Source organism: Rissa tridactyla, chromosome 1 (genome assembly GCF_028500815.1).
Source record: "Rissa tridactyla isolate bRisTri1 chromosome 1, bRisTri1.patW.cur.20221130, whole genome shotgun sequence".
Taxonomy (NCBI): Eukaryota; Metazoa; Chordata; class Aves; order Charadriiformes; family Laridae; genus Rissa; species Rissa tridactyla.
The window spans coordinates 206,029,493-206,054,882 of NC_071466.1; the positions used below are offsets into that span (position 1 = coordinate 206,029,493).

At 39.3% G+C, this 25,390-nt stretch overlaps 1 protein-coding gene and 1 long non-coding RNA gene across 9 annotated transcripts in view; one reads left to right on the plus strand and one right to left on the minus strand.

Moving 5' to 3' along the window:
* The window catches only part of MAGI2 (membrane associated guanylate kinase, WW and PDZ domain containing 2), a 757,062-nt gene that overhangs the window by 59,229 nt on the left and 672,443 nt on the right, over positions 1-25,390 (minus strand). For 7 of the 8 annotated variants that reach the window (XM_054216495.1, XM_054216512.1, XM_054216480.1 and 4 more), the window contains 4 exons: positions 12,791-12,882; positions 6,841-7,033; positions 5,748-5,834; positions 3,507-3,755 (listed from right to left, as the gene is read on the minus strand). In XM_054216495.1, coding sequence (XP_054072470.1) covers positions 3,507-3,755; positions 5,748-5,834; positions 6,841-7,033; positions 12,791-12,882 — 621 coding nt within the window. The remainder of the gene's footprint in view (positions 1-3,506; positions 3,756-5,747; positions 5,835-6,840; positions 7,034-12,790; positions 12,883-25,390) is intronic. The other variant, XM_054216486.1, reaches the window with a different exon arrangement.
* Positions 5,830-8,821, plus strand: LOC128915770 (uncharacterized). Its single transcript, XR_008468748.1, has 3 exons — positions 5,830-5,927; positions 8,486-8,657; positions 8,748-8,821. It is a non-coding gene; the product is annotated as an uncharacterized LOC128915770 (long non-coding RNA).

The window sequence follows — 25,390 nt, forward strand, 5'->3', positions numbered from 1 at the left end:
ATATCCAGATCTAATGGCTGACTCCTAAATACTTAATAGTAATTTATTTAAATGACAGCTACTATAGTGCTGCTTATCACAAAACATTAAAAAAAAAAGTCTAATCCCTGATTATGGCCGTAGTTTGCCCTCACACTGCCTGTACCAAGGGTAAAAAAAAAATGCTCTTATTGTTTTGAAAATTTCTGCAAGGCAAAGGCAGGTCTGTAAATCAACGGTGACAATGAACCCCTTGCAAATCAGGTCGAGAGAAAAGTTGACCAAGACCTTAAGCCTTGGAACAAGAATGACATCCTCAATTCTGGGAGCTCCCGAGCCTTTTGTGGTTCTTTCCCAGGTCAGAGGCAGCCTGGCAGGCAGCGCACACCCCATCAGAGGGTGGGACAGGGATATGAGGCTCAGCTGGAGCACTGCTCCTCTGACTCAGGGGGTGGTCCTACAGCTTCACAGCCAGGGCTGGGTTTACCTCCCCTGGCAAACACCCAGAGGGTGAGCTTTCGTGTTACCCCTTGAGCTTTGGGCCAACTGGAACGCAGCAAACCCATGAACCTGCAGCCCTGAGGCTGGCAGCAACTCTGTTTGAATGACTACCTCAATTTTAACAGTGCTTGAAGCACAAGCGCTCAGTGACACAAGGTTCACGCTCCTGTACTGAGCAAGAGCTGTTGTAACTTGTTGGATTGTAAAACATAGTTTATAAGAGTGATTTCAAGAACAAGGAAAATATTTTCAGTGCACGATTAATTGCCTTCTTGAGTAAAATGATGATACTTATGCTTCCAAGTCCTCAAGTCTTTTGCTCTTACAAGAAAGTAGAGAGGGGAATAGAGTTGTCAAAATAAACATTCTTAAATCAAAGCAACTCTTCCTCACTTTGCCCTGAGGATGCTCCCAGTGAGACCAGTTCTTAGGCTATGCTGTTCCTAGCAGCGTCTGGCACTACAAGGCATTCCCTTTTCTGACCTATTTTGCCCGTTTTGACACTTTTAGAGTTGCCTCGCAATTACAACATTAACATTTAACTGCGTATGTTTAGGGTATGTCTGCACAGCATCATTCTGTGCCACGTGGGGATGCACGAGCTGGCAACAAGCGCACTGGCTCCGTAACCAAAAACGCTGGAAATATAGTACAACATTTCACCAAATTAACCTACTACTGCTATGAGAAGTGAGCGAGTACCAGGGTGCTTGACATGGTGCCACGTAGATCCATATTCCGATATTTATGTAAGCTGTATTTTGGACCTCCCACATCCAGTTGATGCTTTCCTACTGTTAATACGCTTTCTACCCATGATTGTGCATTTTAATCAAAGGATTCCAGGTTATTTCAAGCTGGAAGGGACCTCAGGAGGTCTTAGTGGCTGCTGCTGAAGTTTTTCTGTTCTGATTCTACCAAAGGGCTCAAAACTTGGATGCTGTATTCTAGACAGGTCCTAGTAAGTGCTGAGTAAAAGGGGGTAATAATTTCCCCTCATTCTACTGGCTATGCTCCTGTTGTTTTAGCCCAAATTACTTTGCCCAGATAAATATTAAGTAAAGAAAATTAATCTCCCTTAAACTACAAATAACCAATGATTTTTAGCCTGTGTTTATTACTGATGACAGAGAATGTCATTTTCAGCTTATTTATTCTAGAAGATTTTTGGAACAGAATTCACAAAGAAAGGGTAGTTTCTTCTCTGTTCTGTCACTGTCTACAGCAAATGTCATTTTTTGGTTCATTGCTGTTCTTCTAAACTTAGGATTTGGGTGCTCTTTGGGATCACTGAAATTCAACGCAGTTGTTATTTGAATAAACTCGCTTGTCACTTCCTCAGCAGACTGTCATTTTCATTTACTATTGGAGGTGTTCAACTGATGTTCAACAGTGGCTACCTCTGTAGTTGCTCAGGGAGAAAGAAAATAACCTCAAGAACGTGTTGGAGGGTAGGAGGCAAAGAAAGATCTTGAACCTGGCTCAGTTGTCTTCAGCAGGATACTCCAGCCACAGAACTTTTGGTTGCTTGGGCATTTTCTCTTTCTCTTCCACTCTTCTTTCCCTCTCCATCTCCCCCAACCACAAACCCTATCTGTGAAATAATTTTCTTGAAAAATTCATGTCTGACTTAGCTCATTAATATGTATGTATCTCAATGTCCTCTATGGATTATTTTTTTTTCCTGTCTGATCTTCTGCAAAGAACTTCCAATTGACTATTATATTCAATAAAGTGAAAACTCAGAGTCCCAAGAGGCTAATTATCCATGGTTTTGTTACAATATTAATTCTGGCAATCACGGAATTTTAAAATTCAGCTGAGGTAATATGAAAAAGAACTCCTCTAATAATTGCATGATCATGAAATACCGCAAAGAAGTTCTCTGAGATCATGTGCTATTGTGAGGTATGGCTATCCCAGTACTCTCTTAATTGCTTTTCTGTTATGATTTAGAAGAGTGAAGTATGGCCCTAAAAGCTGAAATTGTTATTTTATTTCCTCAGGAAGCAGTTTTGGGCAGAAGAACAGTTCCTCCAAAATATATTTTGAACACAGGGAAAGGGCTGCATACAAATGTTCTCACTTGTCTTGTTTCTTTCAGCAGTGGTTGGCATTCACAATTTGAGATGGACTTGGTGGGAGATGTGGATATCTCTCAACATAAAGCCTTTTATGCTTCCTCCTTCCAAGGGGCTCAGCTCACAGCCGGTTAAATGCCGTTTGAAACACCCAAGGGCACCCCTGTGCCTGCAGTTGCCACTATCAAAGGGTCCAAGTCTCCTGTAGGTCCTATGTCACATGTGCCCAACCTGTCCCTAGAGGTACCTAGGACATCTCAAATGGCACCAGATGCCTATATTAAAGTAATAAAGTTGAGCCCCAGCAAACGTTAGTTTTGTGGACAGAAAGTGAACTACAACCATTAAAGGTAGGTCCTGCCACTATATTCACCATCTCCCCGCACACAATCATAGCTTTTATACAATGTATAGTCCAGCTAATTAAAAAAATCAGCTTCCCTGGACCTCTGTGTAACTAGTTTTCCCATTTTGTAGCTGCTTCTGCAGTGCCTGAGCTGGACAGCTGCTGTCATGGGGTTTCCTGTGATCTCAGCTTTTATTTCAACTTCCTGAACTTCATCATGATTAAAAAAAAAAAAAAGAAGAAAGGTATAATTCAATTGTGTGTGGACGAATAAGTTATTCACATAACGCCAGTGGTTACTTGCAGAGTGTCTCTTTGGGATATAGGAACAAAGAAAACCTACTTTGTGGGTGAACCCTGTCTTATCCTGAAAGCAAAATGAGTCTGTAAAGCGCAGAACCTCGGAGGCCAGAATAACCTTTAGTTTTGTCCAAGACACAACACACAAATCATGCCCCTGGAAGCAACCTTGACAGTCCCTTCAGCTTTAATCTGTGCAGCGATTAATTAGCGGGTGTCAGGTTTTAATTAATTATTTTTATTTTTATTAGGGGTGAACTTGGAAAAAAAATCTGAGCTGAAAAATGCGATTTACTTACTTATCGTGGACCCAGATTCGGGCCTGTTGAGGGAACTGATGATAACAAAGCCAAAGCCTTCATTCTCCTTGCGGTGGATGACGACGTCGCTGGTTTGCAGGCTGTGAGAAGTGAAGCCCTCGGGGGGTGTAGCATTGCTACTAGAGACAGCGTGATTACTGTTAGCATAAGTAGTGTAGTCACTTCTTGGAGAACTGTGGTGCGTAGACACCGAGCCTGGGCTTCTGCCATTCTCTGGGCACGGTTCTCCTGCAACATAAATCACACCAGTATTACAGTCTGACTTGCTCAGTGGCTCTGCGACTTACACTACATTTGCTAATGCAACATGAATACAGTTGACTGTCTACAGCCCCGACTACGGCAAGTGTTAAACTAGGAGCTGTAATAGATGCAGAGAGACAGGAATCTACACAATTATGCAAAACATTCAAGGGCAATCAGATAAAGCAAGCATGAACGCTCACTGCTAAGCTATCTAAAAGAGAGGAAAGGAAAGTAAGAAACAGTGGTTATCTGGATTGCAAAAACGTTAGCAAGTGCTATTGCCTTATCTGTTGGTTGATCTGCCATCGAGAGGAAAATGTGACCGTCTAATCCAATATAAAATTATTTGTGCTTGGATTAAAAGAATTTAAGCAGACGTCTAACAGACTAATTAGGATTAGCTGTATAATGTTCTTCTAACACGTTGATTAGTATGCTCAAAAGATGCTCATGGAACAGAGCAGTTATACAATGAAAAATAATCACAAATAGTTTTTCTGTGGGTGTTGTGACAGAAGCAGTGCTCATTTAAAGGGTTTGAAGATGCTCTTGTATGGCGCGGTGGAAAGGGCAGAAGTGAAGACGGAGTCCATCCGCACTTCAGTATTGCTTTACAGTAACAAGAACAGGGAACATGTTAAATCTTGTGGGATTACACACTTTTTTAGTACAAGCATTTTGGCAATTGAAAACAGTAAAGTTATACTTCCAGATGGGAAAAAAGATTTATATTCCTTGTAGATCTAAGTTGTTTACACAAATCAGTATTTATTGACAGTTTTAATACAGAACTTCCAGATGAATGTAAGTAATATGTTTTCCGTTCAGAGCGATGAGAGTGGCAGAGTCATTCTACTGAACATGGGAAAAGCTTACACATACACACATACATCCTAGGAAGAGAGCTTGCAAATTAGACCTTCAGTGTGTATATATTAATAAAACAAACATCATCCAAGGACAAGATGTTGTTTTCTCAGTCAGGTGTGTCCTTTAGCAGTCCTTCTGCGACTACGAAATAAAGTGATTAGAGAAAATAAAGAGGAAGAAAAACAAATATTTATTATATTCCTGCATTAGAATTGAAAATCTCTGAGAGTTATTGAACCAAATCTGCAACTAAATGCCATAGTCAGTGACAAGAGAGATCTCATTTTCTGGCTGTCATGTTTCAGAAAACTGAATACTGTTTGTGTCTGTATGGCTGCAACAGAAAGGAAATTTTCTTACTCTGCAGAATGACCAAGAGCTGGCTTGGCCATAAATGAATGCCATTAAGTATAGGAAAAGAAAGATAAAGGAGGAAAAGTTTAAATGGCCATTCTGTTGTCAGCTGTGCAATAGATACTCATCAGAAAAATTACATTTTACTTCTGCCTGTGAAAAAATGGCATTTTAATCTGCATTGTTCTGAATACCACATTTTCCTAATCAAATGGTCTTCCAGAGCTTCGAATGGTGATTTTCTGTTCCAGATATGGGTACGTATATGCGGAAAGCAGTGACTCCACGTGAGGGCTATCAGGCAGGTGAGGAAAGCCCCGGATCCCTCTGTTGTATACATTCACACTGCTAAGAAATTCACATGAAATCATTTGGCCTGATGTGTTAGTACAGCGTTATTCAGTCATGCCCAACATCAGTCATTTTACATTTTTTCCACAAAGCTTATGTTGTAACACACCAAATTAAAATCCTGTTCAGCTCCTGAAATGCTTAAACATTAATGAGTTACACATTATACTCCCCGGTGTGGCACTCTCAAGGCCCAAGAATAACTCCAGGTGTTTTACCGGCTTGCTTCATTTTCTGTGCCAGGAGACCAGTGTCTAATAGACCCTTTTATTTAATATTTAACAAGCAGCAGCGAAGGCTGGCATCCGCTCTGTGCTAACCCTCTTGCTAATTTTGCCTGCAGCCTGTACAGCCGTCTGACCCGGGAAAGGTGCTAATCGCAAGCGCTCGGCGGATTACCTTGGTTATTGGCCATTTTCCTAGCGCTGGGGGAGCTGCGAGGGGGCGTCGCGCCGGGTGGAGGGGGACCTTTCTGGCTGGAGGACTCTGGAGTCAGTAACAGAAGAAAGTCAGTCCCGCGAGAGCGCGGCTGGCGGGGAGCTGCGGTGCCGCAGTGGGAGGGGGACTGCGAAGACGAAGGTGAGTGGGAGGGCGGCTTTTTGGCAGGAGAGCCAAGGGGAATGGCGCAGGCAAAGACAGCGGATCTAGGGCATGGGGAGGCAGGCGACAGGACAGGCTGGGGAATGGGGATTTTTTTTGCTCATTTCTGGTGCCTCAGTGAGGTGTAGTTCACCACAAATGGTTTAGAAGTTCTCAAATAAACTTCTTCCCTCAAGGGTTGCAATGGAACGGCAGCAAATTCTCCCGTTAAAGCCCTAATAGGTGCTGCCACACATTTTTCCAGGTTCCAGTGTTTTCCAATAATTGAGGGTGAGCTAGTCTAAAGGTTTAATTTGCTTCAAATTCTTCATATAGTTTTAGGTTTATTTGCTGAATGTGTCTGCTTGAAGGGAGGATCCGGCCCTGTTCCTGGGAGCCGCTTGTCCCATACAGAAGGTTTGCAGCCAGCTTGCTTGCAGTCGGGGGGGAACATTCCAGGTGACATCAGTGAGACCAGAAATGGGCTTTTAACACATACAAGAGTGAAATGAGTTCCTGCCCTAAACAGTTAACAGTCTTTGAGCCTTTCTCTCATTGCTTATTGACACAGCCAGCTTTAACAGCTTTAACTTAGGTGAACATTTTGCCCCGAAAGTGTACAAGAGGAGACACCGCAGACCAAGACAGCATGGAACAAATCCAGAGCACTCATGATCACCACACCGGGGTTGCCAATATTGTTTTCACTTCGGAAGGAAACAACATTCAGCTGTAGTGGGTTTTTTTCACAGAAACAAGGGACACACATTTACAATTATTCTTTCTTCAAAATGACACAAACATCAATTTGATTTTAATTTTCTCTATTTTTTTTTTTAAAAAAAACAGCACCTTTTTATGCTGCCAGCATTGAGATCTGTTTTTCCTCTCACCTTCCTCAGCCTTCACTCACCCGTGGGTAGCACCTTTCTCCTCACAGTAAGATTCACTTGCCCGTTTCGGGCAGCGTTATGCATAAGATCAATCACATATCGGTGGGTTTTGCCGGCCACTGGAATCCCATCTACATACACCAGCTCATCACCAGGATGGAGGCGACCATCTCGGTCTGCTGAGCCCATGGCAATTACTGCTCCGATGAGAATCTAGGCAGCAAAGAAACACAATCCCATCATATATACACTGAGCCTCCAATTTAGCACCATGAATGTTGCAGAGATTTTCCCTTTCTTTCGAAATTAAGCTAGTGATTCCATGCAGGTGGCGATATCCGGGTGTATCTGGAAGCTGTGTTCCTCCTCTGTGGGTAGGACTGAAGATACCTCCTTGCCTTTGGTAAGAAGGTAAGATCTTTCCTACCTGCGTAGGAGTGATACACCTGAGAATCTTGATCTAAGGATGATCTACCTGATATCTTCAAATCAAGACAATTTGTCTGTAAGGAGTGTTGGGTTTCTATAGGCTACATTATGCAGAAGATCTAAACAGAGTGATTCCACATAAGGGCCCCTTTGAGTTAAAATTAGTCTGCATATTTCTTATCGGAGGTTCCTCACTGCTGTGTGATTTAAGCACCTGCGGTAATACACTTGAGGTCAGTGGTGGAAGTGACCCCACTACACAGTTTGCTTGGGTACTCTTTAGGGGAAAAGAAGTGCTATATCAGATGCTGTTACTCATAATGAATAATTGCTCAGGTAGCGGTTGATTAACAAAATGAAAAAAGAGGAAGAACGTCAGCTTACTCTGGGCAGATGTTGTTTTCCCAAATCGACATTTAAATGTAATTTGTATGGGACATATAAACTAGTAAAAAATCTGTTCAAAACCTTTTAATGACTTTCTCCACTTTCTATGCACATAAATTCACATAATTTATTAGAAGAAGACATATATATTTTCCCTGTGGAATAACTGGTAGAACAGTTGAGATTGATTCAAACAAAACCCGCTTTCTTTGAAAGCACATTAAAGCATTCACAGAGCGTGTTCCAAATTTTCCTTTCTCTTGTTCAGTGTGAAAGTGAGCACAGAATGATGGATGTGACATGCCGTGTGACAATCCGCTTTAAATAATGAAAGATAAAAGCTATCAAGCATTGCTTTTCATGATGAACTGCAAAGGCTAGATGTGGTAGTCACGCAGGTGATCTTGTGGGGTTTCTTTTGTGGTCTCAGCTGCAGAGTTGCAAGTATCCCAGCAGAGTGTTTAAATGAAACCCCATGTGGAGCTTGGGATTTTTCCCTAGTTTCTACCCTCCCTTTGGCTCGCTTTTCCTTTCAAAACTTAGCACAGAGAGAACACGATGTGGCATTTTCCTGCTTCCTGGTGTTCCTGGGATCCTGTTAAGCAGTGCCAAGCTATGTTGCCAGAGAGAGTCTTTCAGGTTCTCCATTCTGTTCCTCAGACAGTGAAAGAATACACCTCAAAGCCTTGGAAAATACTTTGTGCAAAATCTAACTATGAAATATGTATTTATGCTCTTTTACTGGACAGGAAAAAAGTTGTCCAAAGCTACATTTAGCTAGATCTCCACAAAGTATTCTCAAAACTGTTACATTTGGGCATCTCATATGAGTAAAAATTTTTTTCCTAGTTATCTTGGGAAGAGATGGGTCATAACCCTCTGCGGCTTGGAAGACTGTAGGAACCGTCTTGCTCCTTTGGTTTGATTGAGCATTTCAGTTTCTTTATAATTGGCTGCCAAAGTATTGAAGAATTTGTTCATCTTTAACCTTTGGAGAAACACAAATGCAGCTCACAGCGTGGTAGGTCATCAGTATCTACAGCAAAGTGCAAAAACTCTTTCTAGTTTTGACTAATTAAGTAATTATTGCTGATATTTCACATGTCTACAGTGGAATCTGATTGTGTTACTCATCTCGGTGGTGGAACTGACTCCTAACAAAAGCAGCAGAGTCCTACTTTAAACACCTCAGGTAGGTGACTTTTTCAAGATGATGGCCACCATATCTGTTATTGGGTATATTTAATAGCAAGAATTACTTAATTTTCCTTCTTTTTCTTTTTCTGTGTCTGAACTTGTTTCTTATCCACTATCTGCTCTCATTTCATGGCTGAGTAGTTTCCATAATAGTTATAAATTCTACAAGCAAAACACAAATTGGAAAAATACTTATCAGGATTATATTATCCCTGTAATGCAGTTTCATACTGGCATGAGATTGCTTTGAATATGTGAGGAAAAGCATGATGACATGTAGGGAATAAAAAGCGTGTTGTAGAGAAAAGGGAAAGTTTCACCATTGTTTGAGATTAAACATGAGAATGCTGGGATTAGGAAGATTGTGACACCGTAATCTGAAACTGAAGCCTGGGTCTACTAACTCACACATGTTAATCTGTTTTGATACTGAATTTCTTTGTGGTAATTTCTTTCTTGGTAATTATTTGGCTTTGTGTTTCGGTTTCTCTGAATCTAACACAGTGGCTTCACAGGCATATAATAAAATGTAAGTAATACACATAAAAGGTGTGATTCATCTCACCTAATTTTAAGTGTCTGTGGTGTCTAAATCCAAGATAATCATTTTAACTCTGTCTAATCACTGCTAAAAATAGGAGCTCCTAAGTCATGGTCTGTTTTATCCTAACATTTTGCTCTATGGACATCTGTTATGTCTTAGAAATGTCTGCTTCTTGGCACTGATCATAAAAGGAATATAGACATACATCTTGCAAGCATTTTTAAGAAGAATACCAGCCAATCTGTGATGAAAAGGTGAAACTCTTAGTGCAATTATGTATATGTTCCTGTGATTTTGAGTCTGAGCTGCACAAACGTATTCAAAATACTTCTCCGCTTTGGGACAGCTGTTTGCAACTTCATTTAAGTTCCAATTTATGTCTATTTGCAACCTTTCAATGATATTATTATTCACTGTAATAGAGTCAGATTATCTCTAACTCCTCAAGTTAGACAGATACTTGTGGTGGCATGATTTCATGAGATTTGAGAGGTGATCGGAACTGGCACAATCCACAGTCTTGATATGTGAAATTTCTCAATACATTTAAGTCTTTCCTTTGGAAAGCATCTTTATGCTTACAAATATGGAAAGTGGAGTAGTTCAGCAGCACTTTCTCCTTCTAAGGTGCCAGGTAGTTGATACAACTAGAAGGAAACTAAGCTACAGTCCCTCTGTAATGCCAGTCTTATCCTTCTAAAAAAACTTTGTGTGGATTCTGCTTCTTTGAAAAACTTATTGCCTTATGCTGAGGAATCCATATTCCTTTTTAGAAACCAAACCACAAAGACAAAAGGCAATGAAAGCTTCCTTTTGTTCTGTGTTACCTGACTGCACAGCGGGAGAGCTGAAACAAACATTTCAAAGCCTCTCAGTTCTTGTTTCATAGGAAATGCAGGGGTTTGGAGGACAGGCAGAAACTGCCTCCCCTTTTCTGGAGGTGAAAGCAATGGGAGGCTGCAGGTGGGCTGTCCGTGGGGGAGCAGGGAAGCAGTGGCGGAGGGAAAACAGAGTTAAGAAGTCTTGTATTCTGAATTCAAAATAGATGGAAGCTAAAAAAAGTGGAGTACATCTGTCGTCTTTATTAGCAAGGAATTTGAGCAGCGAAAACAAGTAGGTGGGCAACAAAGAGGGAGTGAGAATTGACAAATTCAGCCCTGCAACACCTAGCTCTAAGGAGGTGCCTTTTTGCCTTGTAGGGTCCTCAACCTCAAGCCAGGATCTCATTCATTCCTGAGGACTTTGAGACATGGTTTGTGGGGGGACATGAAGCCTGTTAGATTGATACATTTGGGGAAAAAATGCTTTTGCATTTGCAAGCCCTGAAATAGAGATAGCAACCTTAAGGCTAAGTGCAGGCTGAGAGCAATTGGTCAGCAGGACAGTAAAGTGTCTTAGAAGGTGGTTCACAGAAGGCAGCATTTTTTGGTCCCGCACTCCAAAAATAGCAAGGTGCTTATCTGCGTGCTCCGTATCCAGCTACGACTCTGTGACTTTGGACAGTAAAGCCAGGTCAGTTCATTGCTGAAAAGAAACTAGAAAGAGCTGCTCCCTCTGTAACAGTTCAGTGGACAATGCATGAAGCTGGGAGGCAAAGGACTCATCTCCAAATTCCCACTCTACGGGACTGTTGAGCAGAGACATAAATTCAGGTGTACCTCAACAATGGCATGTATTCTTAACCATCAGAATATTAGATATTCTAAAACAGTTTTCTTACAGTCCTTTAGGTTGTAATAATTCCATTTTATACAAATAATCATATTTTAGATGAGGTATTTGAGCTGCACTTTTCTCCATGAGAATGGCGTAAACCTCCAGACTGCAGAGCCAGTCAGACACTTAGTCAGTCTGTGACTACTTAATTATCCATTTGTAATGAAAAAGGCACTAAAGGAGACACCAAGACAGACTTTCCCAGAATGCTGAGCAGCCTTGTAGCCAGGGACGCTTTCCTGGGAGGTGGGAAATGCCACTAGACACTACTGTCCAAAGAAGGTAGAGGGAGGTTTCTAAATCTTCCACTAGTGCCAATTCTTTGCAGGATACAATGATAAAATGGGACATTTCCTCTAGCTCCTAACAGATTTCCTTTTTGGCTTCACCCAGTAGGCGAGCTTTGAGAACCCATACTGGCTGGGCCATCCAGAAAAAGACAGGAAAAATGCTTAGTTGGAGAATGTGCAGGTGATGGGTCAGTGGCTTCATTTAATGTGTGCTGAGACACACTCCACGGAAGAAAGTTAGATGCCAGAGGGGCTTCAGGCATGCTGCAAATGTAGATGATGAAACAGTGTTGTTTTGGAGTCCTTCTGTACAGCTACACCTAATTCAGCTTTGAAAATCCATTCCAAAAGACTTATTTTAAAGTAGGGTCTCTGCATTTCAATCAGCACTTGAAGCGCCTTTTTTAGAATACACTGCATTTGTTTCTTTTTACAGGAGGCATCAGTAAACTATTAATATTTATCAGGACTTCGACATGTGTTGACAATTTTAAAATAGAGGAGCTTTGTTTCTCAGAGCGATGAGTTGGTTAATGTTAATGCTTGAATGACAACTATATTATTCTGTATGAATTTGAATATGGAATACATAAATCTATCAACTAATTATACATTTTCTCAGAAATGTGGTAACACAAGACTCAGACTATGCCTAAGGTTGTGATAATAAAATGTTATCATTGTCAACTTGGGATTAGTCCTCACTGACAAACTTCATCAAAGTTATTCTGCTCTGTCAAAATTATAGTATTTATATATTTCACTAATTTACCAAAATGTGTACACAGTTTTTTAAAGAATTGTGTCTGTGTTTTATTTTATATTTCATTTCACCTGCAATGGATCAATGTTGGTTTTGTTACCTGTTATTTGGTTATGGGGACGTCTCCCTTCTAATGGTATAAAGCTCCCATTTTTATGCCTGATGCATCACATGATGTCGTCGTCTAACCTGGAACATGGACTACTCCTCCCTGTTGGGGCTTTCTGTGGTTCTGGAAATAAACTGCTTTGTCAACAGCATCTTTTAACCCTATGCATAGATATAGTCTGTCTACATTGAACACAGTTCTGCATAGTCTTACATAATCTGATTTTTAAAATCTTCTGCTTAAACTCAGTTTTGGAAAGTCGGGATTAAAAGATGCCAGGTCACACTCTGCAGTAGAAGGCCGAGTGATGCACCATTTCTAACTTAATTCCTTCTGATTCTAACTTAATTTACTGTGACATTTTTTAGATGTGGACAACCAGAGTCCTGTCCTTTTCTATGGTTGAATAAAAAAGCCATTTTACTTACAGCCCTTAATGTGGTGTTCATTCGGGTTCAGCTATGCAGTAATATTTTTTTGACCTTTACACAGACTTTAGAGTTATAAAAAGGAAAGTCAGGAAGAAATAACTCACAGGCTGTCCAGGCTCATCTCCTCCCAGGATCCTGAAGCCAAACCCAGACTCCATTCTCCGAAGGTGAACATCCAGCTCCTTGTAATCGGGACCTGGTTTAAAGGGAAATCCCACTGAGCAAAGCATTTTGCCTTTGTCTTGAGAATTTGCACCATCTTCCCTCCCACCTTGTGTTCATTGCACATGACTAATGGCATCCTGGTTAGAGCTGGTGGAACAAATGGGACACAATGTGTTGTACACAGACAAGGAGGAGACTTGAAAATGTAGGTATCTTGGAGGATGATTATGTTCCGTAGAATACACTAAACCAAGCTAGAACACATTCACAGGAGAACAGTACTGGAAAAGTCTGTCCAAAATAGAGGTTATAAAGGTGCCTTCTTCCTACAAGTGACTGCATAATATACTGCTGCTCATCCACCTCTGGCATTTAATTTGTGTTTTCCTTGCAGTTCATTAAAACCTGAAGAGAATAAACTGAAATGGGAGATAAAGATACATAGAAAAATTATCAGTCGAACTTACAAAAGATGAATAATTGTTACAGGCTGTTTTAGTTCCACATACAGATATAAAGCAGTATGTCTTTTTAAGTAATGTAGCTTTTAAGTACTCCACTTTCAGGTAATATCCTCAATAAAGGGTTTTGACGAAAGCTATCATTATAAGCCTCTGAGTCTTAGGGTTTAAATTGAAAGCTAACATCATTAACTTGAACTCCCTAATGCTACTCAATTAAAGTCTCAACAGCTTTATGAATCATTAAAATTGTGCTTCCATATGCCTGTGTAACTTGCCTGTAAACATATATTCTGCCCTGGAATATATCAATTCAGGAAAAGTAGTGTTTTTTAAAAGTCAGTTTCTTATGAAAGTCTCTTCAGCTTCATTTGAAAGAGCCCATTGTTTTGGGTCTTGATGCCCTCAAAATACAAAGAGAAAATTTGAATAAGATTACAAATAAAGTGAAACCCTAAGCAGTTAGAGGACTAAGAAGTTGTCTATTTTGACTATCGCTTTGTCTGCATGTTCAGAGATGCTTTAGGCTCATCATCTAAAGCAGGACAGTGATTAACAAGCATGGTCTTTCGTACAAATTACACTCTGCTCTGTAAGTTGTGACAGCTTTTGGCCAGTGTCAGCCTGTTGCCAACCCCAAAAGACAAAAAGGGATGATTAGGTTTATTTCAGCAAACTGTTCATAGTGTCCCCAGTTGTGCCTTGTTTTCTCAGGGGGGGAGGGGAGGGACTATAGATGGCTGAAATGTGGTACTTCAGAGACTCTCATTTACAGATCCCCCCCTGCCCAGAGCCATCAGAGGACTCCTCACGAACTGCAGAGTTGTGCAAATCCCAGCTTTAGCCTGGGATTAAAGCCGATTCAGTTTTAGTCAGGTCTCACAAAGACAGAGACACAGAACTACGTGCTGTGGCCCTACACTGTGACTGTGCAATAAAAATCCTCTCTAGGCAGCGGCATAGTGCATTGTTTCAGCAATGCGTATTGGTATGAGTGAGACTGAACCACAAATATTTCAGTTGGTAAAATAAAAGTATTACCTTTTCCTATCAGCTTCCTTCTCACGTATTTAGAAGACAAACCCAAACAGATCTTAACAGCTTATTATCCTGATTTTTTCAATTTATTTCATAAGTGTCTCAATAGTGAATAAAAGAACAAATGAAGATCGTGCACGTACAGTATGTTAACTTAATGCAAAGGTTTTTCCAGAGTTGAGAGAGGCAAAAGAATTTTAAGATGAAAGTGAAAGTGATGCCTTGTCTTTACCTGGTTTGTTGTGCCCTCGTTTAACAAGGATGGGGCTCAGTACTAGGGAGAGGGCTTTGTAGATAGACACAGTAGGATCACTGATTACAGCCCAGGTCTAACACCCAAAGGCACTGTTTCCGGCAGTCTGTCACAAGCACTGCCTTTATTTGCGCACACATGAATGAATATGCACAGCTGGGAACACATTAAGAAAGTATAAGAATGTCAGGTTGTGAAGAATAGATGCTCTGGCACACCGAGATGAAAATGTCCCTCACATACGTTGAAAAAGACGATCCACACCAGTGTTGGCACCACACTCCAAAATAAGAGGCACTTTTTTTTTTTAAAAGAGGCTTGTTTTCTACCCATTCAGAATGGAATGGGTGAGCCAGGTTGACCATGAGGTTCTATGAGGTCGAACACGGTTTGGAAGCCTTTAGATCAACTGACTATGCCATCACGATGCTCAGGAGAGTCTTCCTTCCCAAAGAGCTGGAAGTCTATAGAGCCCATTCTCTGCCAACTCTTACCAGGTCACCAAAAACTGCTTTTAAAAAATATAATTCTTTTCTGTCCCACCAAGCAAACAAAAATGGAACTGGAAAGAGTTCCTGGGTCATCTAGTCCAGCTCCCTCATATCGCAAGCCTCGGCAAGCAAACAGCACACAGACCTTACCAGAAAAGAAGACACTGGGTGCCAAAGACTGTTTGTGGCCTTTGTCACTAGGTCACCTGCCTCATTCAGCATTTCACTGATGGATTGCATCCCATGAGTTTCCTTACTTTTTCACAGTAATACCATATTATCTCCAGCGACTGACTATTATACTGTAGAGTGTTTCCTCCACTGCTGTTGCTGGTTGTCTCAGCTTTCATGCTTGGTATGATACAACTCCATTGGTTGCACTGACCGGCTCTCCATTGGTCTGGAGACAACCACACCATAGACACCTGAAGTTGCATGTCTGAATGTGGACCTAATTTACACCTTTAGTTTTTGTTCTTAGGTCATTAATGAAAATATCACAGAGGACAAGGCTCTCCACTAATATTATCCCTCCAGTCCAGAAACTGTTCTTTTACTGTAATCTTCTATCCACTTTCTAACCATTCCGCTTTACATTTTGTGCTAAGCACTGTCTTCTTCAGGCTAACATCGAAGTGCTTCAATTATAACTGGCATTTTGTAAAATGCCTAGTTGAAGCCTAGATTGATTGAACACGCATCGTGCTTTGGTGCAAAAAATCAGTTACCAGGTTACTGACACAACCAACATTTCACAACCTCTTTTTGTATTAGGTCTCGGTTTATCTCCTTATTGGCAGTTAGTCTTTAATCAAAAATATGTTCTAAAGACTTGCTGATGATGAAATCCTTTTTTTCCTGTTTCTTAAAGACAAGTAAGTGGTTCACTACTATGTGTTTTTACTGCAGGAGCTCATGTTTGGTAGATTTACTAAAAGCCCTTACAATTATTTTAGAACAAGCAGTTTCAATATTCCTGAATGCACATTGATCAAATACTCTTAACCATATAAGTGATTACATTTCATCTGATATTTCTTCAGTTCTTGCTTCTCTATGATTCTGGTACTTTTTTTTTTCCTCACAAAACTAAAATTTTACCTTTTCTTGCTGGAGCAGATTTTCAGTTGATCATACAATGAAAATTACCTATACTTACAGAAAAATGACACTCCTATGCCTGGCAATATACTGCAAACTGTTGGTTAATATAACTTCATTATGGAAAAAATGCCTTTTTTTCCTCTTTGTAAGCTAGATTAGCACCTTGTGGTTCATGCCAAATAAGAAAAAAATGAATAGGTTTGCAGAGACAGGAGTCAAGCCAAGACTGAATTAGTATAGTCTTTTGCACAGTTTGCTTTTCCTTACAGTCAACTTAATATACCTGAATGTTCCATCTGCTACCAGTTGAGAGTTTCAGTTTAAAGTCACTATTTCTGATCATATAATATGGGTATCCTGTGCAAGAATGACAATGTTTCATGTTCTCTCTTGCCTCTCTGCACATTTGTATTAGAAAAAGAACTTTAGATTTGCCTGCTAGTAACTTCACTGTCTTTTTTATAGTTATAGCCTTTTGTTTCTTCTTTTTGTGTAAAGGAAAGCTATCATACGTGATCATTTGGCCTAGAAGAGAAAAAAACCAAAACCCAATTCACTTTGCTAGGTTATAAAACCAGCTGGCTTCCCCATGAATTTGAGAATGGTATTGGACACGCTGTGATCTGATCATTGCTGCCCAGTGAGGATGGTAAAGAGCATTGGGAAATTCTGCTTTCTGGTTCCTGGATGACAGGGAATTTGCTTCAAAGTTAAAGCTACCAGAATAGATTGTTACTGAACAATAGTGAGATCTCATAGGTGAAGATGTGATTACCGACTTTCAGCTACATTTCTTAACTGTATTCGTTTGAACTTGTATGTGAATTGCACATTGATAACTGTACATGCATTTGTTTCTTAAAAGTATGTAGAGAAAATATATCCCTGAAGATAATTAATTGATTTTCTGCATTAGTCAAGTTGCACAAGTGCTATGTGATTTTTATCGTGATAAACCTGGTATTTGGGATGATGCTGTAAATGTTGAGATGGATTTTTTTTTTATTAAATCTCTTCTGTATTGCAATTAAAACGAGAATTAAGAGCTTTGTTGTAATAATTTTACCATCTTTCTGCATGTACTCAAGTTTCCTTCTAAAAATAAATATTAATTTGGACTCCTTTGCTGAAGATGGTGAGGATTTTTGTTCCATCTAAACCATTACTGTGAATTGTGGTTAACACAAATCTACAATAACTTTTTATCTAAGTTTCAGATGCCCTTGAAAGACATGAAAAGCTTGAAAACGGTCATGGATCTGCCAATCTCCAACACGAGTAGCTTTTTAAAAAACATACATATTTCCTCCTGATATTAATACAGAGGAAAAGCTGGTAAATAAAGACTTCAGTATAAAAATCAGCAAAGTGGAAAAAAAAAAAAAGAATTAGTGTTTTAGCAGAGTTATGCAATGTATAAAGCTTACAGAGAAATGCAAAACCAGACCAATATCATATTTAATTAAGATCCCTGTCCAACCTGTGTAGGACTAGAAAAGACTTTAATGGGATTGTCAAAACAGCCTTTTTTGTATGGGATGCCTGTTCGAACTGCTCACGTAGCATGATCACATAGGGAAATCAAGTATTGATGGTTTTTAAACAATTTCATTGCCAGGTTATAAGGCCAATGTTGATTCAAACACCTGAAGAATTTTCTCTTTTGGAAAGTTTTTGCTTTTAGGTTTTTACAGAACAAGATATATGTATGGGAGCAAGGAATGGATGGGTCTGCATAATACATCAGTTCTGTTCTTTTGCAAATGAAGATAGAATTGATTTCAGTTTTACACAAAATATATCTTAAGCTTAGGTTTGGGCATGAGCTATAGAGATACATTTTTATGTTAAAGAGTAAACACTGATGTATGAAAGCACACGTAAAACATTGTAAAATGTACACAAAGACTGTCTGAGGAAAAAGAAATGCTTTTCCTTCCTCAAAATGCAAATCTATTATAAAAAGGGTTCGAGTTCGCATTCTATAACCCCACAAAGCTCATACAAAACCAAAATGGTGACTGGGCAGTCATGACTGGCCATTATCTAGAGAAATGATTAAAGAAAGAAGAGTAACTAAAACATAAAATGAAGGACAATTAGTTTACAGAACAATGAAGGCTGGAGAATACTTGCCAGAGGAATCCACTCGAAAACCAGTCCTGGGCAGCACTTGTTCTGAATAGGAAAATGGGGAATTAAAGATGAAATACATTTCTCAAGTTATTTAAAGATGCAGCATCAATTTCTCTGTTGTGTTCTGAATTACTGAAGTGCAATTTCTACTTTTTATTGCATTTTTTTTTCTCATCCCCTCCTTCCTGACTTCCTAGGTGGTACTTGTATGTATCCCTGCTAGATGTAGACCTCTCCGCCCATTTCTATGCCAAGTGAAACAGATGGTAAGATGGTAATGTTCCTTTAACATAACATAGGTTATGATGAAGATAGAATTGCTAATGTGTTTAAAATTTTGAAAGTTAGCAACAATATTTGTGCTTATTGAAGTACAGCCATAAAAGGGAAAGTTTAATGGTTGTGTTTAGATGACTTGACCACCACTTTTATTCAACTCAACTGCAAAATGTCTTTTATCATCAAGAACAGCAAGATTTTGCTAGAAGGGTGCATGTTGCCAATAACAACAAATGGTTGTATGTGAAGGCAAAGGTAGGTAAACCCATTTAACCTATTTTTCATGCAGGTAGTTTCGAAGTATTTTCATATCGCTAGATGAAATGCAGGAAATAACTGATTTGTTTTCATATGCAGCTACTTTGCTGGCATTAGAGGAATCTGGAACAAGTCCATAGCTGAATACACTGTCACACTGCCTTTCCTGATTTTGAAATGTTCTCACTAAGAATTTCTGTTTTATTATCTCTGCAGCATCCAGAGTGAATTGCAAAACATCCCAAAACAGAGGTAATTTCCACTGGTCTACCAACAACAAAAAGGTAAATAAAGCAGTAACGCATTCCTGTGACTCTCAACCAGACTATCATACCACGCATCTTTCCTAGTACAAATGGGATAAGGTCTGTCACATCAGCATCTGTAGGACAATGATGCAACATATGAATATATATTATATTCCTGAGATAGAAGGAAGACAGGAGGCCAGCAATTTTGGATAAGCCTTCTGGAAGTATGTGGATGTGGTGATAGAAATGAGAAGACAGTATTTCTTCTGTGGCCAGCTCCTTACCAGTTTGGAAGAGTTTGGACTAAAGCTACCTGCCTTCTGGTGGACTGCTCCCTAAAGGCAGCATGGACTGTAATGGTAGCAGCTGAGCAATTCATAGTTTGCTTGAGTCGATGCTGCTCTAGGGCAAAGCCATTTTCCCAAAAATGAAGACGGAGACCACTGAATGTCTTACGACTCTTTTGGTAAGAGTATTTACATAACAGCCATGACCTGCTCAAATTCAGATGAATTGTTTATCTATCTTACCTGCTACCCTGCTTACCTAAAATACAGTCTAGAGATTCCACTGGATGGGAAGATCCCTTTGGATCTGGTGTTCCTGTTGTATTTGTGTTCACCTGCTGTCTTAGGAGTTGCGTCATGTGGACTGTGGTGTTTTAGTTTATAGGTGCTGCATGTCTTTACTTTGGTGGCTAAAGGAGGTGATTCCTTCATGCACTTCAGATTTTGTAAAGTGATTTGGGATCCTTCAAGATGAGAGGTGCTATCTAAATGTAAATTATTCCACCAGCACAACTCTTGAAAACCAAAACCTTTGAAACTGATGCTGCTCCACTGAAAACTTGGAGAAATGATTTTAATATTCACATCCTTTCAAGATTTTAATGGAATTCTTAAAAGAGACAGAACAATTTTAATGTACAGAGAGCAATTTCATCTTGATAGTCTCAATAAGCTTTTAGATTTGAAAGGACGTAAGCCTTTTCTCTTGGTCATCCAGCTAGAATTACTCCTTGTATCTGCTGTAAGATTGGTTCATTCTGTGTTCCCATTTCTGCTTGCAGTCACCCTAATATCCCCCAGAATTGGCCTCAAGCAGCACAGTGAAAGAAGCACAACCGTGCCCAAACTGTGACAAACTAGAGAACAACTTGCTATGTTAAGATAGCTGTATATTTTAAGTAAGTTAGCAGTATCTCTTTTGTAACTATGGTCAAGCAAAAGTGCCTGTCAATGGGATAGTTTCCTTTAAAGCTAATCTCGTTAAGTCTCTTCTGGTTTTTGCTCCTGAATAGGTGTCTTTGCCTTGCAGGACTTCAGTATATAGTCTCGTGGTGTTCATTATCACCTTGTAATCAACCATTCAGCATCTAGCATTTGTTTTGCTTGTAGTTTAGGAATTCACACACAGGAAACTTGGAACTGTGCTATGCTGAAGGTGTTGAATCAAGCCTCAAAGCCCTTAAACTTATGATCATCAGAAAGATAAACCTAAGTGCAGACTTGTATTTTTGGTCACTACAGCAGAGCAGTGTTCGTTTTAGGAAGAATCTGCTGTCAGCAGTCTGGGGCTGTGTGCAGTACAGGATACTTGTTATTATGTCACTGGCACTTTGTAAAATAAAACATAACCTCTAAAGAGCCATGCTCATGTGATAGGCAAACTGTTAGCAACTAGTAGAAAACTTCAAAAGAGGAAAGAAAGATCTGCGAAGAACATTTAACATATAAGAAGGGACTTCGTAGGGCACTTAGAGAAGGAACTTAGAGATGTCTCCCGATCTAAAACGCAGAGATATAGGCAGTTCTTTTAAAACTCACACAGTTCTGGGCTCAAAGACCCTACAGAACAGCGACTGCCAAGTGAAGAGGAAGGACCACCAGGGCTGGTCCTCAGCCAAGCAGAATGCATGTCCTTCGTGCATATCCTGGTGCTTTGTATCTGCCAAGAACAAACTGATTGAACTGGTAATTTTACCGAAATACAGAGAGACTCCAGCAAGCTTTGTTTTATAAAAACCTGTCAATTAGTTTTTATAGGAAACTACCTTTACACGAGGCAATTTGTAACTTTCCATTTACTTATTATTAAATTAGTTTGGTCATTTTCTAAACTTTTACTATGTTAAAACTCCTGCCTCCACCTCTTAGGAAATTAGACGGCAGAAGGCATGTTTGGAGACGCCAGGACAAAGAGACCAGACTACCCAACACTTCTCCCACGAACAGGCATTCAAAGTGCAGAAAGTTTTAAAATGTTGACATAAGATTTATGTATTCTCCATACGAAGCCTTTTTGGTTGAACTTCTGTGGCTGCATTGCCATGAGTAGTTGTAGTCTTTTATGTGAAATAAGAATGAAATAATTACAAAGTAGAGCTTGAATGAATAATAAAATACTTTGTAAAATTTCTGTGTTATTTTTTATAGTTCAGCTAACCTGTCCTAGAAATAAAAATCAGTGAAGTAAAACTAAGAAGCCTTCTTGAACTGCTATTTGTATATAACTGTTACTGAAATCAGCCTCTACCATGGGGTCTACTCTATGTGCTCTGGAGAATGAGTCTTGCTAAACATCAAGATTCCTTCCATATCAGATGAATGCAAGGCCAAGGTTAATTTTGCTATTAGAAGATAGAATAGTAAAAAGCTTGCACATCTGGCTTCATGTTTAATCTAAAATAAATTACGCTCATGGTTTTGAAACTGAAAACTGCAAAATACTTGTGAAAACAGATAAATAATAAACAAGACCTGGGGCACAATCCTGACTTTATTGAAACAAGTGGTGAAAATACCAGACTTCTTTGCTGTCAAGGTACAGCCCTACAGTTCACCTACAACATGACACAAGAGTATTCTTATTGGCAGCAGTGGAGTCACTGGTATTCTCTGGAGGAAGAAGGATGCTGATGAAAGATAGAGATGATAATATTTATTGTCCATACTACATTATTTTCTGGATCATACTTTGTTGAATGCTCAGTACGTCGAACACAACTAGCACTAGGAAACATTTATATTTCAGCATCTCAGTCCCAGGCATGCTTTAGGTAAACAGGAGTTTTATGAATGAGCAGAATGAATATGATCATGCTGCAATGTCCTTTCCAAAGCTGGGCAAGCAATAGTTTGAAACAGCACGTAGGCAATGCAGTTCCCATTGGTCTCATGAAGCTGTGACCAATTCTCCAATGCTTACAAGTCAGTTTTCTTAAATTATTACTTTGGCTTCTTAAGTACACTCTAACACTTTGCAGATGAAAATCTATTTGTATACCTTTTAGTAAAGTGTAAATTGTTCAAGAGAAAGAAATGCTGCATCTTTAATACCACCATCAGTTGTAAAACTGACACTTCATATTAGCATAGGTCATTTGGGACCTACTTTGCAATCCTGCAATCAAAATCACTTTACATCCACAGTACGGTGGTGATGATATTCTCATAATTCCATTTGAAAATGCTTTTGGTTTCACTGTCAGTTCTTATAACCAACAAATCCATTTTGTCACGGCAGGTAACTCTTTCTGCAGTGATGAACAGTACAAAATTTGACACTGGTCTGCTAAAGTTCTTCTCCTTTTGTTATGTATCATCTCTTATTAAAAAAAGGGTTACATTCATTTAGTAATATAAGTTCTTAGACCTTCTTTATGCTTGGGGTAGCAATAGGTGAAAGGAAACAACAACCTGTACTGTTTGGAAATTACTTTGAGAAATTACCTTCCTATAACTCAGTTGCTCATACTGTAAGACAAGGAGTAGTTTGATGATAATACGTAATAATTAATAATTTCCCAATACTCTTATTTACTAAGTTAAACCAGGCATGTCTTACTGATACAAATGGCAGTAACTGTGAACAGAAATATTGAAAGATATGGCAAAGTGAGCTCTCACGGAAGACTTGCAACTAGAACCTAATTTTCTGAATTTATAGAGCCAAATCCTTTACCCATACAAAAAAACCCTTGATATTTTTAGAATCCTTCGGAATACTATGTATTTAACGCTATCATAGTGCTACATATATATACATATGCACATATATGTATATATATTTTTTAAAGCCCCATAACCAAAACGTGATTTTTTTTTACACTAGAGATGATCAAAAATGGGAAAAATTGTTAAGAGGCAAAATTTTTGTCAGGAAAATACTGTCAGAAAAATTTGCCATAAGAATTATGGGGAAAATTTCTTTCATTTGTTATGACTGTAACTGCGTAGGTCTTCAGCCAACAAGCACTGACAAGAAGATTCTGCTTAGCTGTAGACTACGCCATAGACCTCCTCAGGTGATAAACAATTCAGTTCTATGCACCCCGTGTTTTTTGTTCTATGAGTATCAAATTTAGGAAACCCTGATGGCCTTAGTACCTTTCTGCAAAAATGGTATTTTCAAAGTTATGCATTATGAGTCAGTATAGTGCTGTCTGTCAAATCTTTCCTATTGCTGGTATTTTAATGCATATCTGTGCTGAATACCTGCAGTGATATTCTAGAGGTAGCCTGCGAATATTTATGGAAATGCTTGTCTGTGACCCTTAGAGAAAGCTATTCATAAATCTGCATAAGAAAAAACCCCTTATTTTATGAAGGCTAATAATGCATTATGCTAATACATTTGCTATTTACATGTTTCACAGCTGTTGGTGGACTTTGCTTTTTGGTTCTTTTCCAATTTGTCTAACTCTCTGGCACAAAATAAAATACAGTGCGTAAGACAGATCATGGATTTGAAAGTAACTTGATGAATTCATGATACATGGTCAGAGGAGAAAATAAGATGGGAGATTTCGAAGCAAGGAACCTTTGTCCTTCCGCTAAAAGGTGGAACTGTAATTGTTCAGATTTCACTTTTAATGAGAGCTTATCACTAGCTTATCTCTTTCTTCCTACTGGCATTTCTGTGTCATATCACCAGTCCTGGACTACCACACTCACTAAAGGATAAATGTAACCTAATTGCTGTAAAAAAAATGTTTTATTTTACTGCTTTCTTTAGAGAAAGATAAAACCAAACTTCTATTATACATTTTATAACTGAAGAAATATAGCATTACGATTCCCAACAGCTTTGTGTCCCCTGTTTGACTAATTTCTGCCTACACAGGCCTCTGAACAAAGTTTGTTATAAACTGCATATTTACAGCAAACAGTGTTCAATATAAAATATGAGACATTAAAAAAAATTTATGAAGGCAAAAATATTAAATTCAGGAGAAGGAGTTCTGCCAATGACAGCTGCAGAACTCCAGTTACAGCCGTAACATCTGGTGCATATAATGTCTTATAATTTTTTTCATTAATAGGACATTCCTGGTCTGATGTTCCATATTCTAGTTCCTGTATCTAACTTCCATGATTATCAGCAGAATCACACTGTTCCTTACACTCTAAGAATTTTCATAAGGAGAAAGGAGGTAAAGGATTTGCCTTTAAGATGTGTGAGATTTATAGTGGGATGGAAAAAAGGAAAAAGAACTTAGTTATTTGAGCAGGTTTTCTCCTCTGTTTCTGAGTTTTGCAAAATAATGTTTACAGCAGAAAGCTGGGTAGATTCTCTTTACCAGGGAGAAGAAATCAGTGGGAGAAAAACCCCAACACCACCCCAAACGAACAGCAGAGAGAAGTGGAAATGTAGTGCAGAAAGAGAAAGAAAGAAGAAAACAATTTCCCTTCTACTTTTATGCAGCTGTTTTGGATGATGTTTTTGGAAACACTTTATGCTGCTTTTTGGTTCCTTGGAGCTTTTGAGTGCGGTTTGACGGGTGGCAGCAGAGGCAGGTGACAGGTAACAGGTAAGAGCTGACATGTAACAGCTAACGTGTGACAATTTTCCAAGGAGCTATGACTTACAAAATAAAGTTGCACTCCACTTTTGTACTTATGGGTCATCTGATTTGTCTCAAAGCTCTATTGTTAGAACTGCCTCTACAAAACCGCTTCCAGTGGGGAAGCTGTAGTACTTTGTAATTCATATGTGATCATTAAAAACTGAAATCTCCCTATCGCACAAGGTCATGCAGGTCCTTCACATGCCTAAGGTGGAAAAAACATTCCTGTAGAATGAAAATCATCCTTTTTCATGGAGACTTCCTGCTTGAAGCCCTTCTCGCTATCATTAGGTAGGGACGAGCACACCTAGCAGATAGAGCAAATGCTTGTGAATCAGGCTCCTTGGGTCTAGCTCTTGTTCTGCTTCGAGTCACGCCGCTTGTGCTCCTCAGAGAACTACGCTGTGATGCACAACTTGC